Below are 15142 nucleotides of genomic sequence, written 5' to 3' on the forward strand. Positions count from 1 at the left end.
AGGGCCTGTGAAGGAGAAGGAATTTTTGTGAGGGAGAAGAGAGAAAAGGCCCTTGCAGACAGCAAGCTCTGGCCTGACTTGTGGGAAGGTTCTAAGATCATACCACACAAGGACCCTCGAGAAAGAGGGCTTTCCTGGTGGCTCAGAAGGTGAAGAATCTACCTGTAATGCAGGAGACTCAGGTTCGATCCCTGGATGGGGACGATCCCCTGGAGAAAGTAATGGCAACTCACTCCAGAATTCTTGCCTGGAGAATTCCATGGACAGAGGAGCCTGGCGGGCTACAGCCCCTGGGGTCACGAAGAGTTGGACACAACTGAGCAACTAACCCTTTCACTTTCACTACTTTAAGATCACACCACACAGGGACCCTGAGAAAATCCCTTCCCCCTGAACTGTCACCGAATTGGTGCTCCAGGACCCATGGCCCTAGTTAGAGGTCATGGGCAGGACTGTGCGAAAACTCAAAAGAACCGTCAACATAGAATCATTCACAGAATCAGCCCATAGAATCAGTCACAGTGGTTGTGACACACTGGTCCCAGTTCTGTCTATGACAGTAGAGATACTGGACATTTTTCATCAAGATAGAAAAGAAAAAGAAAACCCTTGAGCCTTGGTACACAGTGAGTGATGCGGTTTAATCTTGTGGAGTCTATTAATACACTCTGATAAACTGTACCCTGCTGTACCTACCCCTGGCACCTCCTGGATCATTCACCTTTTCTTTCTGGTTTCTCTCAAGCAGATGAACATGGGTAGCCAACTCCAGTGAAGGGAGGTGATTCTTGACCTGTTCAACTACTTTTTCATCTTGGGCTCCAGGCAACCTTGAATCAGGGCCCCCAGCTCACAGACAAACAACTTCTGGGTTTTCTAGGGGATATCAACAGCTCTCCTTGATTTGGGGGAGGTCCTTATCTTTTCTGAGTTGAGGTGAATTCTCTCTCCACTTGGATTTCCTGTTCACACCTGGGTCCACATTGGTCTTAACAGCGATGCTTCTATGACAGGGTCATTGTCATCCGTCTTCACAGTGGAGGAACCTGGTGTGAACCCACTAGGATATCTGCAGGATTTCCAACCCCTATTGATATTCTGGGAAGCCAGCATCGCCTAATGGGCAGAAATATCATCTTCCAGAGCCACTCTCATTCTGGGGGGAGTTAACTTCTGCACTCCCTTTGGAGAAGTGGGGTTGCTGCCATCTTGTCAGAGAATGTGTTGAGGGAGGGGGGGAAATTTGCTTGGCCTTTGGCCTTTGTGCACTGCCACCCCCCGTCCCCACCCCACCCCCACCCCCTGCCACAGACACACACAGAGCCTGGTTCTCCTTTACCACCCTTAAAGTCCCAGGCTAAGTGATGTAGGTGACTCAGAGAGGTAACCGGGCTCGGGAGCGTCCCTTCACCACGAACTGAAAAAGCAAGTCTGGTGGGGCCCTAGAGCCGTTTCTGCCTTCGGGAAAGCTGGGCTGTCGCCTGGGGAAGAGGGTCCAGGCTTCAAAAGAAGATCCCCTCCCCCTACTCTGGACCAGCAGCTGCGGTTGTGGGTGCCGGGTGCCTGCGTCCAAGTGTGTGCATCCTCGGTGTGTGTGTGTGTATGTGTTTGTGTGTGTGGGTGTGTACAGCTGGCGAAGGTCCGGACGTGACAGGTCGAACTGTGGGCCCCCCCACTCCCCCGCAGCCCCTGCCCGCTCTCGGATGTTCCACCTTTGAAACTGTAAGCCCGCTCGCAGCGGCAGCGGCGGGCGAGTGGTCGTCGGGAGGCGGGGGCGGGGAGGGGGCGTGGGGGGAGGGCGGGGAGGAGTCTGGCTCTGGTTATGTGCTTTTCGATTGATGGATGACTGCCGGGTGGGAGCGAGCGTGCGGGTGTGAGTGTGTGTGTGTATGTGTGTGTGCGCGGGGTGCGTGCGCGCGCGGGGCCTGCCCATTTTCCTCCTCGCAGCAGTCAGTTGGGAGCTGGAGGGAGGGAGGGAGACGCAGCCAGAGAGAAACGGAGAGAAGCCGAGCGCCCTCCGCCCAAGGCGCGCTCCCTCCGTCCGCGCACAGGCGCCGGCGCTTGGAGGAGCAAGGTGCCACCCAGCCCGCAAGGGCGCAGCGTACAAGCTCACGGTCTCTCGGGGGCTCTGCCCCGGGACTGCACCTGGAGGCCACCCCGGACGGGGATGGTGAGCGGCTGCCGCCGTCTGGCACGGAAGCGGGACGCGGTGAGGGCACCATGGCGCTGACACCCCTGAGGGGGCCCTCGGCGTTGCTCGTCCGGCCCGCGCTCTGGCTGCTGCTGTGGGCAGCCTCGTGGCGCCTGGGTGCCACGGGGTGCCCCGCCCTCTGCACCTGCGCTGGCACCACGGTGGATTGCCACGGCACCGGGCTGCGGGCCGTTCCCAAGAACATCCCGCGGAACACGGAGCGCCTGTGAGTATGGCCCCCATCCTTAGCCCGCGGGGAGCCCGGAGGTTGCCTTCCCACCCCGACGCAATTCAGGGCCAAAGATGGGGGCAGGACCGTGGGGGCCTGGGCTCTGCAGCGAATAAAGGAGTCAGTGCCTGCCAGGGGCCAGGAGCCAGGAGCGCTACCCTTTCCCTTTCTTGGGATTCGAAGGGCCCTTGGGGGGCTGTCAGCTCCCATCCTCACACCTGCACCCTGCGCTCCGTATTGCAGGCCTTCCCACTGGGCCAGCACTTGGTTTCTCCAGGGCGTCTATGATTTGGTGCCAGAAAGCCTAGCTGGCCCCAGGAGGGACGTGCCTCCTGCTCACCAGGCACCGTGGCTCCTTCTGGGCACATGGGGCTCGGTCTGTGTTCTGAGTGGAAGGTGTGCGTTTGGGCTCTGAGGGCTTGCAGGTTGCTGATGGGCAGCAGGAGGGGATGGAGTTGAAGTTTCTGGTCCTCCTCCCCCCACACCCAGGTTGCTCCCCATTGTTTGCCCCAGATCCTTTAGAATTTTTCCCTTGCAGGTGGGAGGCATGGTCCCCCACCACACATCCAGCCATCCCCAACCCAGACAATGGACTTGAGGAACTGGGGTTTGAGGCTTGGGATATGTTATATTCAGCACCCAGAGAGGGGTACATGTGACCTGAACCAGGAGTCTGTGAATAATGCTGAGAGGTCAGGAACTAGGAGTGGGAGACACGAGGTTAAAGACATTGACCATGACAAGTCATTAAAAAAAACATTATTTCTCTTAGCCTGTTGTCTCTCACTTCTAAATTCTTGAGAAAACTCATCCCTTTCTAGACTGGCTAAGCTCTGTAGCGTGTGAGTGGTTAGCATGTGTGTATGTGGTTAGCTTGCCTGTGTGTTTATAGGTCTATATAATTTGTTTTCCCCAATTATCTTGCAGAATATGTGTGTGTGAATTCCTGGGATCTGTGGGGTTACCTAAGTCATTCGCACAAAGCTGGGAGAATCTCCTTGTCCACGGGCTGTGTGTGTAGATTTTTGGTCTCATGCGGGGCCTTTGTGCTTGTAGAGGTGGCTGCCTTGGGAGATTTTTGAACTGGACTTGGGAGGAGGCTGCCAGCCCCTTTGAAACCCGCCTTCTCCTTCTCACACTCCTGGGCCCCTGCAGTGGTTCTTGAGAACTTTTGAGCGTATTTTCATGACTCCCAGCTGGTCAGAGGCAGAAATCTGACCCTGGGGAGAACGGTCTCCTGGATCAAACTCTGTACCAAGGTCAGCAATGAGCACATTGGCTGAGACTGAGAAATTCCCGTGGAGGGTTCAGAGAATTTGCAATCTAGATGCAATCTAGATGGGAATCGAGGCAAGAGTGTGTGTGTGTGTGTGTGTGTGTGTGTGTGTGTGTGTGTGTGTGTGTGTGTGTGTTGTGATGCTGGGGAAAGATGCTGCATCAGCAGAGGCTAGAACAAACTGACATTCCTTGGGGATCCTGTGTGGTCCTGGAGAGGAACAGAAGGTCAGAAATCTGTCTAGAGGATCCCCAAGGCTGCAGGGTCACCCTCCATACCTGTTCCCTCTGGACCTCCTCTCTGTTCGTTTGCCTTGTCCTTCGGGCATTTCTCCTGTAGCTGTTACCCTGGTAGCAGCCTAGGTCTGAGAATTTTAGCTCCTCTCCTTTGCTTTTGGGTCTGAGTCTTGAAGTCATCTCCTTTCTTGCTCTCTCTCCACCTTTAGATTTGAGGACAAGGTCTGTTTTAACTTTTATGAACTCTTGAATTCTTGCAAATCAGAATGTGATGTAAGTAAAATTTCCTGGTGTAAAGTCAGTCATGTGCTGTGTGACCTTGGGCAAATTACTTAACTTCTCTGAGCCATTGTTGTTTTCTATTAGGAAAAGGAGGCTGTTGATACATAAGGTCTCTGGTTCTTGTGAGGACTGAAGATAATGTATGGAAAGTGCTTAGTACATTGTGAGGCCTGCTAAATGAGCACCTTGTTCATTATGATAGGATCAGCAGAAGAGTCTTGTTACTGAAGTCAGCAAACATTTAGGGAGCCAGTAGCTGCCCTGGGTGTTGAGGCTCCAGCTGGGGGTGAGCAAGCCCCGCTCCCAAGGAATGTACCGTTGAGAGGATGGGGCAGGGGACATGGAACTGTAAACTCTGGCAGCAGAGTGGGGTCATGGGGGAAGCTTTGGGATTAGAAGGCCTTTTCTCAGGTGAAGGAAGTTCTCAGAGAATAGACTGTCTTATGAGGGTACCTTGGGACCCATCAGTGATTGGGTCAGATTTTGCCAAGGGGAGGGGCAGGTGGCCCGGACAGGGAATGCATGAGCGAAAGGCCTACAAATGTGAGTATGCCCGGCTTGCTGGGCAAATGGACCAGTTTGCTCCAGGGCTGAAACATGCCGCGTCCAGGGGGATGTGATGGGACTTGAGGTTGGGAAGGGTCAGGAAGGCCTATCTCTATCTGGATTTTTTCTTTAGAGACTTCAGGGTTGGGACCCAGGAGTGAGTTGTCAGGTCTGAACCTTGCTATGTGCATGACTTCTCAGAGTGGGAAAGGCTGTGAAAGCCGAGGGAGTCTGTGTTTTCAACAGACAGGCCGCGAAAGAGCCATTTGAAGAGGAAAAGCACATCCTGAAAAGAGGCTTTGGGCAGACTCAAAATAACTGTGGCAAATGCTCTGTCTAATCAATATGGGTGTCATGCAGTATCAGAGCCCGAAACAGTGGCTTCTTCCGAGGCTGTGAAATTTTTATAGACCGCAGCTGTGCGTTCGTTTGTCTTTTGTCCTCCGGGCAGTTTCTCTCGCAGCCTGTGCAGCCCAGCAACTTTATGATCATGTATTCCATACCTCAGGGTCCAGCCCGTCTCCTCCTGTGGGAAGAAATTGTCATTGGTTTGCTGCAGGGACTTCTGGGAAGAGGCTGAGCAGGCTCCAGAGCTGTTGAGGAAATGGGTTCACCCAGAGGGTCTGTGGGCTGGTTGGGCTGGTGGGGAAGGGATGCTGAATAATTCACTGCAGAGGAACAACTGAAATCCAGGGCAAGGTTGGGGGTGTGATGGAGGAGGCCTGGGAGCTCGTCTCTTTGTAGGGCCCAGACTCAGGGGACCCCGTCATGGCCAATATTGTTTTTTCTTCCACTCAAGGACCTTGGCTTTCAGGTTTTTTTTTTTTTTATTGAAAGGATCTTTTGGACTAGAGTGTCTCAGACAGTGTGCAGTGCACATGGACCCCACTTCTCCCCTCGACTCTGGACACTTGTATTCCAGGCTTGCCACTGATGCTCCTTGTGGGTGTAGGATGCAGAGAGGAGAGAGAGGCTTGAGGATGGTGAGAGGGCCCTGGGAAGGCCTGCTGACTTCTGTTTTCCTCCAGGTCCAGCACTTTTCCCTGCTCTTTGGGCCCTGGGGATCTACGTTCCTACCTCCTCGATAAGTTCCCTTGCCTCCTAGCCAGTCCATCCTCTGCCCTAGCTCCCTGCCAGTTGCCAAGGCCTGGGAGGCCCTTGCCTTCTCCCAGTTTAGCCACCTGTGTCTGGAGCCTCCTTCAATGGGGATTGGTGGTTGTGACTAAGGAAGACTGCCCAGGGCACCCTCAGGCTTATTGTCTGGGAGCCTATTTGGAATTCCAAATAGTGATTGGGTGGTGGCTGCAGTGAGAGGGCTCAGGGGGCCAGACAGGAGCCATGTCTGCCTCGGGGCCTGGGCTGTCTGGGCAGGACTCTGGTCTCCTGCACTAGAGAGCTGCAGGGATGTCGGCTTCTGGTGAGGCTCGTGTCTCCAGCAGCAGGTGTGCTGGGCTTATTGCTGGGCTCCGAGTGGCTGGTGGTGCTGCCTGGTGTTGCCGCTCCATCAGACCCGAGACTCACTTTCCCCACCTGTAGAAGGGGTGACGGCTGCGGGTTGATGGTGGGGATTCAGTGAGAGCGTGCATGTGGAGGACCTGGAGGCTCACTTGGCGCATGTTGGGTGTCTTGCCGTCCTTCTCCCTCTGGGGAGAGTGACACCTGCTAGCTCTGGGTTTTTACCAGACTTCTCTTACTCTACGTGTGTGCAAATGCTTTGTAATTCAAGCATTAGGTGAGGTGATTGTTATTTTTATTACTGGAGAAGCTCACGCTGAAGGCTTGAGGGTTCAGGTGGGGCAGGAGTGTAGGAGGAGACAAACATTTGAGTGTTGGCCAGGCTGCACGCAGAGTGCTCCTTCCCTGGGCCACCCCACGTCCCTGAGGATCTGGGGTGCAGGTCAGTGTTCTGCAGGGCCTCTCTGCAAGGTGGACAGCTCTGAGGCCAGATTGCTTAGCTGTTTAGCCCCTCTCTGCCATTTAGCAGCTGTGGGGACCGTGGGCAGGTTATGGGGTTTAATTCACTCACTCAACAGATAGCTGTCTCTCGAGTGTCTGCATGGTGCCGAATGAATAGTCCCGGCTGGAAATTGAAACCACCCCTTTCTCTCCGAATTTAGTCCAGCAGGGGAGATGGAGATGAATGACACAATATGAGAAGAATCACGTAATCACAAACTGGGATAAGTGTGACTTCTGAGACTCCCATTTCCTCGCCCGTAAGATGGGGGTGATGACAGGACCTGCTTCAGAGGGTGGTCCCAAGGGTTGAATGTGGTGATGCAGGGAGAAGCACTTTGCACTGGGCCTGGCAGACAGCAAGTGCCCAATAAACGGTAGTGGTATTATTGTTATTAGGGTGACAGAGAATTGCAGGGCCGTGAAAGGAACTCGGGCACCACTCAATGCTGGATCCCAGCACAGCCCTACCCTCTCGCCAGGCATCCTCCAGGGGCTCTGGATCCCCAGGGAACACTGATGGACATGGAGACCGGGCTGCCCCTTCTGTGGTGTCCCCTCCCTGAGGCAGGAGGCTGGCTGTGGTGGCCCAGGCTGCCCGAGGCTGCCAGCAGGGGTGGCCGTGCTCTTTGGGGGCGGGCTGATGGGAGGCAGGCGGGGACAGGCAGCCCCCACATTATTGGGAGCAGACGGGAGCTTGGCAGAGTTGCCGCCTTCAGTTCTGTGCCGGCATTAGCAGCTCGGCAGGGCTCTTGCTTAATGGGATTTTCTTCCCAAATGCTGTAATTATCACTATACAAATACTTATTACCCAGAGCAGATGACGGCCGGGCTTTGGGCAGTAGCCAGGGAGCTGGGATGTGCTCGGGGTGGAGAATTGGCTCCTCTTTTTGAGCTCGAGACCCCCTCCTCTTCTTTCTGGATCCCAGCCTGCGGCAGACAAACAGCTGTTGGGCACCTGCCGTGTGCAGAGTGTCTGGAGTGGTCCAGGGTACGGACTCGCTCCTCTGGGAGCTTGCAGCCTGGAGGCTGGAGAAAGGTCTGTCTGTGAAAGAACAGATGTGTAAGGATGCTCACAGGGATGCAGGACGCAGAGCACAGCAGGCGACCAGGGCAGCCTTGGGTGTGAGAATGGTCTGGTTTGAATCTTGGCTTCGTCAGCTACCACTTGAGAAAACTCAGCCGGTTCACTAGTGACTCAATTTCCTCATCCGTAAAATGGGAGCATTTACCTTGTAGGGCTGTGACTTCAGATGAAATAGTCACGTAAGATGGTTAGAATAATGTTGGCATGTAGAAAGTACTCCATGGATGTTAGAGATGAGGAGATGGAAGTGAGACATAGAGGAGATGAAGCCCTGCGGGAGGTGGGATTTGAACCGGGCCTTGAAGGTTGGGCAGGAATTAGGTGGGCTAGTGGTGAAGCCAGGCAAGGGAGTCTGGGGGCATCCAGAGGTGAGTGCCGTACGTTTGGGAAGGAGAATGAGGAGCAGACCCAGCTGATGGGGTGAACGTTTGTGTTGGTGAGTTCTGAGAGGGGAGACTGAAGTAACAGGTGGGCACAGGCCACGGGAATGGGGAGCCATTGGAGGTTATTATTATTTTTTTTTACTATTCAGTGATGTTTAATAAATCACCATGGCCCAGTTTTAAAATATTTCCATCACCCAAAAAGATCCCTTGGTTCATTGTAATTTTTTATTTTGTTATAATTTCAAATACCAAAGAGTTGCAACAAAAGAATATCCCTTATCCAGACTCAGCTGTTTGTACTTTGCCCACTTTGCTTTATCATATGTTACACACACAGACACACACACACACACACACACAGACACACACACACACACACTGTTTTTCCTGAACCATTTAAGAGTAGATTGGAGACATAACTTTTTTCCTCTAAATATTTCAGTGTGTATTTTTCTAAGGACAGTAAGGCTATGAAAATCAGAAAATTTAACATTGGTACAAGATTATAATCTACTCCTTGGCTCATGTTAGAATTTCATCAATGGTACTAATAATGTCTTTTGTAGCTTTTTTGTTGTCCAGGCTCAGAATCCTGTCCAGGATCACACAGGGCATCTGCTTGTCATGGTTCTTTAGTTTCCTTTTAATTTGGACCAGTTCCTTACCCTTTCTTTTTTTCGACCTTGACATTTTGGAAGAATACTGGCCAGTTATTTTGCAGAATGCCCCTCAGTTTGGCTTCGTCTGCTCTTTTCTCATGACTGCATTCAGGTTACACATTTTTTGCCGGGAATGCTAAACAAGCAACGTTGTGCCCTTCTCAGTGGGTCATGTCAGAAGATACATGATGTCAATTTGTCCCAATACTGGTGATTTTAGCTTTAGATTGCTTGGTAATTCTGTGTCTTCTTGGCTTCTCTGCTCAAAAGTTGCTATTTCTCTTTTGTTATTAATAATTAACTTGCCAGCAGATACTTATCCATGTAAATATCCTGCTCATCAAACTTTCATTCACTAGTGTTAGTACCACTGATGAGAAATTTCTGACTCCATCATTTTCTCTCTATGTATTACCTGGCATTCTACTGTAAGGAAGAACTGCAACTTCTCCATCTGTTTGTCATTTATTTATAATAGTATGGACTGCAGATTATTCTTTTATTCATTGGGTTATAATTTGTAATAATGTTAGTACATTATTTTGATGTTCAGCTGCTACTGCTGCTGCTAAGTCACTTCAGTCATGTCCGACTCTGTGCGACCCCATAGACAGCAGCCCACCAGTTGGTTATGGTGACTGCGATTTCTGACAGCGGATTTTCTATCACTGTTGTGTTTTTATTCTTTTAAAAAACACTTTTATTTTTAAAACAATCTTAGGGGCTTTCCTTGTGGTCCAGTGCTTAAGATTCTGTGCTCTCAATGCAGGGGGCCTGGGTTTGATCCCTGGTCAGGGAACGAGACCCGAGCGCTGCAACTAAAGAGCCTGCCTGCCACAGCTAAGACCTGGCGCATCTGAATAATAAAATAAAACAAAACAAAAGAAGAAAACAAAGCAATTTTAGACTGTTAGAAAATTTTCAAAAATAGTAGAGAGAATTCCCATACACCCTTTATCCAGCTTCCCGTGTTAACATCTTTCTTAATCATAATTCCCTGATCAAAACCAAAAAATTGACATTGGTACACTACAGTTAGCTCAGGTATAGGCTTTATTTGCATTCCGTTAGTTTCCCCACCAATGTCTTTTTCTATTACAGGATCAATCCAGGGTCCCACATGGCATCTAATTGTCATTTCTCCTTAGTCCCCTTCAACCTGTGATAATTCCTAAGTCTTTCATTGTTCTTTATGATCTTGACACTTATAAAAATAACCAGTTATTTATTTTGTAGACTGCTCTTCAGTTTGCATTTGGTGTTTTCTGTTTTGTCAAGAATGCTACCAAGGTGATGTATTCTTCCCACAGCATCCTGTCAGAGGTGGGTGACTTCGAGCTGTGTCATTGCTGGTGATGCTAATCTCGATCTTTTGGTTAAGATGGTGTCTGCCAGGTTTAACCACTATAACGTGATTTTTACATTTGCGATTATTAAATACTTGGGAGGAGATACTTTGAGAGTATGTAATATCCTTTTTGTCCTCAAATTCTCACCTACTAATTTTAGCATCCATTAATGGATGTTGCCTGCAACCATTACTATCCAATTTTGCTTTTCTATTTCCCTCATTCCTTCTACATTTATTAATTGTAATTCTTCTGTAGGGAAGAAAAATCTTATTTCTTTTTAAGAAGGTGGTTTTCTTGATGGGTGCCTTGGGTTTTGAGTTTCCTGAGGGCAGGGACTGTGTCTCATGTATCTTTGTATTTCCATCTCCTGGTGCATCTTAGTTGTTCCAAAAAATGTGTTTAATGAATTTTTTTTTAAACCTGTGGTAGGATATTTCATGATCCTGATCTTTACTTTAGGAAATGTGGTCATTGTGGTAGGCTGAATAACGATCCTCTACGATGTCCATATTCTAATCACTGGAACCTATGAATATGTTACCCTACTGGGCCAAAGGAACTGGGCAGATGTGATTAACTTGAAGGTCTTGAGATAAGAGATGATTTTAGATTATTTGGGAGGGCTCAACAAAATCATGGACTTCCCAGGTGGCACAGTAGTTAAGAATCTGCCTGCCCATGCTGGAGACAAAAGAGATGTGCTTTTGATCCCTGGGTTGGGAAGACCCCATGGAAGAGGAAATGGCAACCCACTGCCGTATTCTTAGCTGGAGAATCCTATGGACAGAGGAGCCTGGAGGGCTGCAGTCCACAGGGAAACAAAGGGCCAGACGTGACCGAGCCACTGAGCACACATGCAGCAAAATCGCCAGTGTTCCTAAAGAGAGGCAGGAGGGTCAGAGTCAATAGCGGGAGAAACGTGACGGTGGAAGCTAGCGGTTGGACTGATGTGAAGAAGGGGCCACGAGCCCGAGAATGCAGGCGGCCTCTAGATGAGAAAGGAGAGGGGGTCGATTTTCCCCTAAAGCCTCCAGAAAGGACTGCAACCCTGGGAGCATCTTGACTTTAACCCAGTGAGATTGATTTTGGACTTCCAATCCCCAGAACTGTAAGAGAATACATTTGTCTTGTGTTTAAGTGGACTTCCCTGGTGGCTCAGATGGTAAAGCGTCTGCCTACAATGCAGGAGACCCGGGTTCAGTCCCTGGGTCGGGAAGATCTCCTGGAGAAGAAAAAGGCAACCCACTCCAGTATTCTTGCCTGGAAAATCCCATGGATGGAGAAGCCTGGTAGGCTACAATCCATGGGGTCGCAAAGAGTCGGTCACGACTGAGCGACTTCACTTCACTTCACTTTGCTACAGCAGCAGGCATCTACTATAGTCCTTAAAGGGTCTGGAGGGCACCGTGGAGGCCAGGGAATGAGAGGAGGCAGACCTGGGCTGAGGCTGAGAGTGCAGAAAGAGCAAATGGGACCATCATGAGTGACCCCATGGCCCAAGCCTGGGAGAATGATCTCGCAGGGTAAGGTTGGGGGGTGGGGGGTGACTGACCCTTGAGGAGAAGCCGTGAAATTGGCTTCTCTTCTTTTGTTTGAATTGCCAATAAAAACTATGTGAAAAAAATAACCCTAGAGGTAGGAACAGGGGAAGGTGACTCTGTTGGGTGTTCAGAATGGAGAGACAGTTGGGAGGGTCTCCTGGGGAAGTGGTGGAGTCCATGAGGGCAGTGGGACAGAGACGTCAGAGGGAAGAAGAATCTCCTGGGAAGCTGGTGTAAATGCAGATTCCCAGGCCCGTCCCAGAGGTGTTGAGTCAGCAGGTCTTAAAGGCAAAGGCCATTTTGGTGATTCGGCGGTGGGAGGAGCTGTGAAACACTACGGGGTTTCCTGGTAAAGAAAGTGCATCCCTTGAAGGCAGGAGGACCGCCCAAAGGGCAGCTGGAAGGGAGAGCCACCAGGGAGGAGCTGGGGAGGAGCAAGAAGAGCTTTCATTCTGGATTTAATGCAGGGGTCCTGGCTCAACGTTTGTGATTCCCACCTGGGCGGCGCAGCTACTGCCAAAGCTGAAGAAGGCGTTTGGAGATGGGGCGGGGGAGAGGGTTAACCGTGTGGAGAGCAGCCAGTCTGTCTGGGGACGAGGGCCAAGGAACGCTCTGGGGCTGGGACTGGGGGTCACTGGCAAAGCTGGGCAGAACGGTTTCCCGGGAGAAGTGGAAGGCGGAAGCAGATGGTGGGGAGCGAGTAGGTGGTGAGGGAGTCTGCGGGAGGAGAGAACAAGCACAGGCGCTCCGCAGGAGGCCGCTCAGAGATGTTTGCAGAGAGGCTGGCGGATGGGAGTCCCGTCGCGGGGAGAGGGAGCGGGAGGCGACTGTGGAAAGGAGGCCGAGCCCTGGGGAGAGGGGCGGGATGGACCTATGCCAGGCCAGAGCGCAGCGGTGGAGGGCATCAGGGGGGGAGTTGTGATGGTGCTGGTGGTCACCATCCACAGCCCTTACTTTGTGAGCAGGCTCCGACCCAGATGCTTTACCCAGCATCCACTCTCACTCCTCATAACCGTCCTGGGAGGAAGGCATTACAGTTTTCCCTCAGTATCCGGAGGGACTGGTTCCAGTACATACACCCACCCACCACCACCAAGGTTCCAAACCCCCCCACGCTCAAGTCCCTTGTGTAAAATGGTGTACTATCTGCATATCACCTACTCACATCCTCTCCTGTACTTTAAATCATCTCTAGATTACTTATCATACCTAATGTGAGATAAATACGATATAAATAGTTGTAAATAAAAATGTAAATGACTTTGCTTTTTGGAACTTTCTGGAATTTTTTTTGTTGTGAATACTTTTGATCTGCAGTTGGTTGATTTTGTGGAGTTGGAACCCCCAGAAAAGGGGGATGAAAGCAGGCTGCACTTAACCACTGCTTGCTAGATGAGAAGGTTCAGAGAGGTGGAGCCATCTGTCCTGGGTCAAACAGCCAGCTGGTAAGTGGTGCTCTGAGACTTGAGGCTCTGAGATGTGCTTGTAGTTAATGTGTTTTTGAACTTTGTTTATTTTTTTGGTTGTGTTGGGTCTTCGTTGCTGGGTGCAGGCTTTCTCTAGCTGTGGCGAGTGGGGTTACTCTTCGCTGTGGTGTGTGAGCTTCTCACTGCGGCGGCTTCTTCTGTTGCGGTCCACGGGCTCCAGCTGTTGCAGCTCTCGAGCTCAGTAGCTGTGGCACACGGGCTTGGCTATTCCACTGCAAGTGGAATCTTCCTGGATCAGACTTTGAACCTGTGTCTCCTGCGCTGGTGTCGGATTCTTATCCACTGTGCCATCAGGGAAATCCTGTGTTTAATTTTTAAATTTGACAATCCATCTTGATAAAGCCTGGCTTTATTCATTCATTCATCAGACATTCATTTAGCACCTACAAAACCTCTGTCAGGGCTTAGCCCTAAGGCATAAAGGGGCTAAGATTGATTCCTGTCTGCATGTGTTTACTGGCTTGAGCCAAGTTGCAAGCTGGCATAGGGAGGGGTGTCCAGCTTAGGGGCTGGGGAATGCCAGCAGTTGGTGCTGCAGGTGAAGGTCAGGGTCAGGGAGTTAGCTGGTGGGTACCCTCTCAGGGGCCTGGGGAGAGGGGGAGACAGGGCTTGTAGGTGCTGGAGGTGGAGGCTTGGTGGCTGGAAGTGGGGCCTGGCTCTAGGGTTGTGGTTTCGGGGCAGGCCGCAGACCTGAGAATGGCATTGGCAAGAAGAAAATTGGACCTCAGTAGTGAAGGCACTGGGGTGCACTTTGGGCCTCAGAACAGAATACACCATGGAGTTGGGATTAATTGCTGAGCCCTGATCACCTCCCACCCATTAGGGCAGCTACTATAAAAAACCAGGAAATGACAAGTGGCAGCGAGGACGTGGAGAAACTGGAACCCTTCTGAGTTGTTTCTGGGAATTTAAAACAGGGCAATTGCTGTGGATAACAGTATGATGATTCCTCAAGAAGTTAAACATAGAATTACCATACAATCCAGCAAGTTCGTGTCTGGGTATATACCCAAAAGAATTGAGAGCAGGGTCTCAAAGATATTTGTGCACCCAGGTTCATAGCTGGATTATTCACAATAGAGTGGAAGCAACCCAAGTGTCCACTGATGGATGAATAGATAAACAAAACCTGTAGACATGCAATGGAATATTATTCAGCCTTAAAAAGGAAGGAAATTCTGACATATGCTATGCCATGGATGAACCCCGAGGACACTGTGAAATAAGCCAGGTCTCCTTATCTGAGATACCCAGAGTAGTCAAATTCTCAGACAAAAGTGGTTGTCAGGAGCAGGGAGTTCGTGTTTAACAGGTGTAGAGTTTCAGTTTCACTGAATGAAAAAGTTCTGGAGGTCTGTCGTACAACAGTGCAAATGTACTTAACATTACTGAACTGTGCACTTAAAAATGGTTAAATGACAAATCTTGTTATATGTATTTTATAGCAATTAAAGTTAAAAAAAAAACAAACCCAAAACCCGGACCCTGGAGTCAGACATGCTAGGGTTCAAAGTCTTACGTTCTCAACCTACTTACCAGCTGGCTGATCTTGAGCCGTTACTTAAATGCTTTATGTCACAGCCAGGTGCTATTATGAGGCTTAAATGAGCCCCTTGCTTGTGACAGCATAGATATCACTAGTCCTCAAGCCAAGGAAACAAGATGGGAGTCCAGGAGTCTGGGCAGACCAGGATGTATAGCAGATCAGCTCCGGTGCAGGGCCCCTGACTTCTCATCTTTGGGATTTCTTGATTCGTCACACGGTGGAGGGCGGCCCCAGTCCTGGAGTTAGCGCCAGGTCCGTGGGCTCCACTGAGGGGGTGGAGGAGCCTCTGGGTCATGATCCACTGAGGCCTGAGGACTATGGGGAAGGCTGGGAGCTGATGGGAGTATGTGGCAGGCCTTAGCTGCGAT

At 50.7% G+C, this 15142-nt stretch overlaps 1 protein-coding gene across 1 annotated transcript in view; it reads left to right on the plus strand.

The window, feature by feature from the left end:
* Nucleotides 1974-15142, plus strand: part of SLIT1 (slit guidance ligand 1) — a 172807-nt gene continuing 159638 nt past the window's right edge. The window contains exon 1 of the mRNA XM_013975176.2: nt 1974-2417. Within this exon, the coding sequence (XP_013830630.2) occupies nt 2221-2417 (197 nt within the window). The 5' untranslated portion in view covers nt 1974-2220. The remainder of the gene's footprint in view (nt 2418-15142) is intronic.

Source organism: Capra hircus, chromosome 26 (assembly GCF_001704415.2).
Source record: "Capra hircus breed San Clemente chromosome 26, ASM170441v1, whole genome shotgun sequence".
Taxonomy (NCBI): domain Eukaryota; kingdom Metazoa; phylum Chordata; class Mammalia; order Artiodactyla; family Bovidae; genus Capra; species Capra hircus.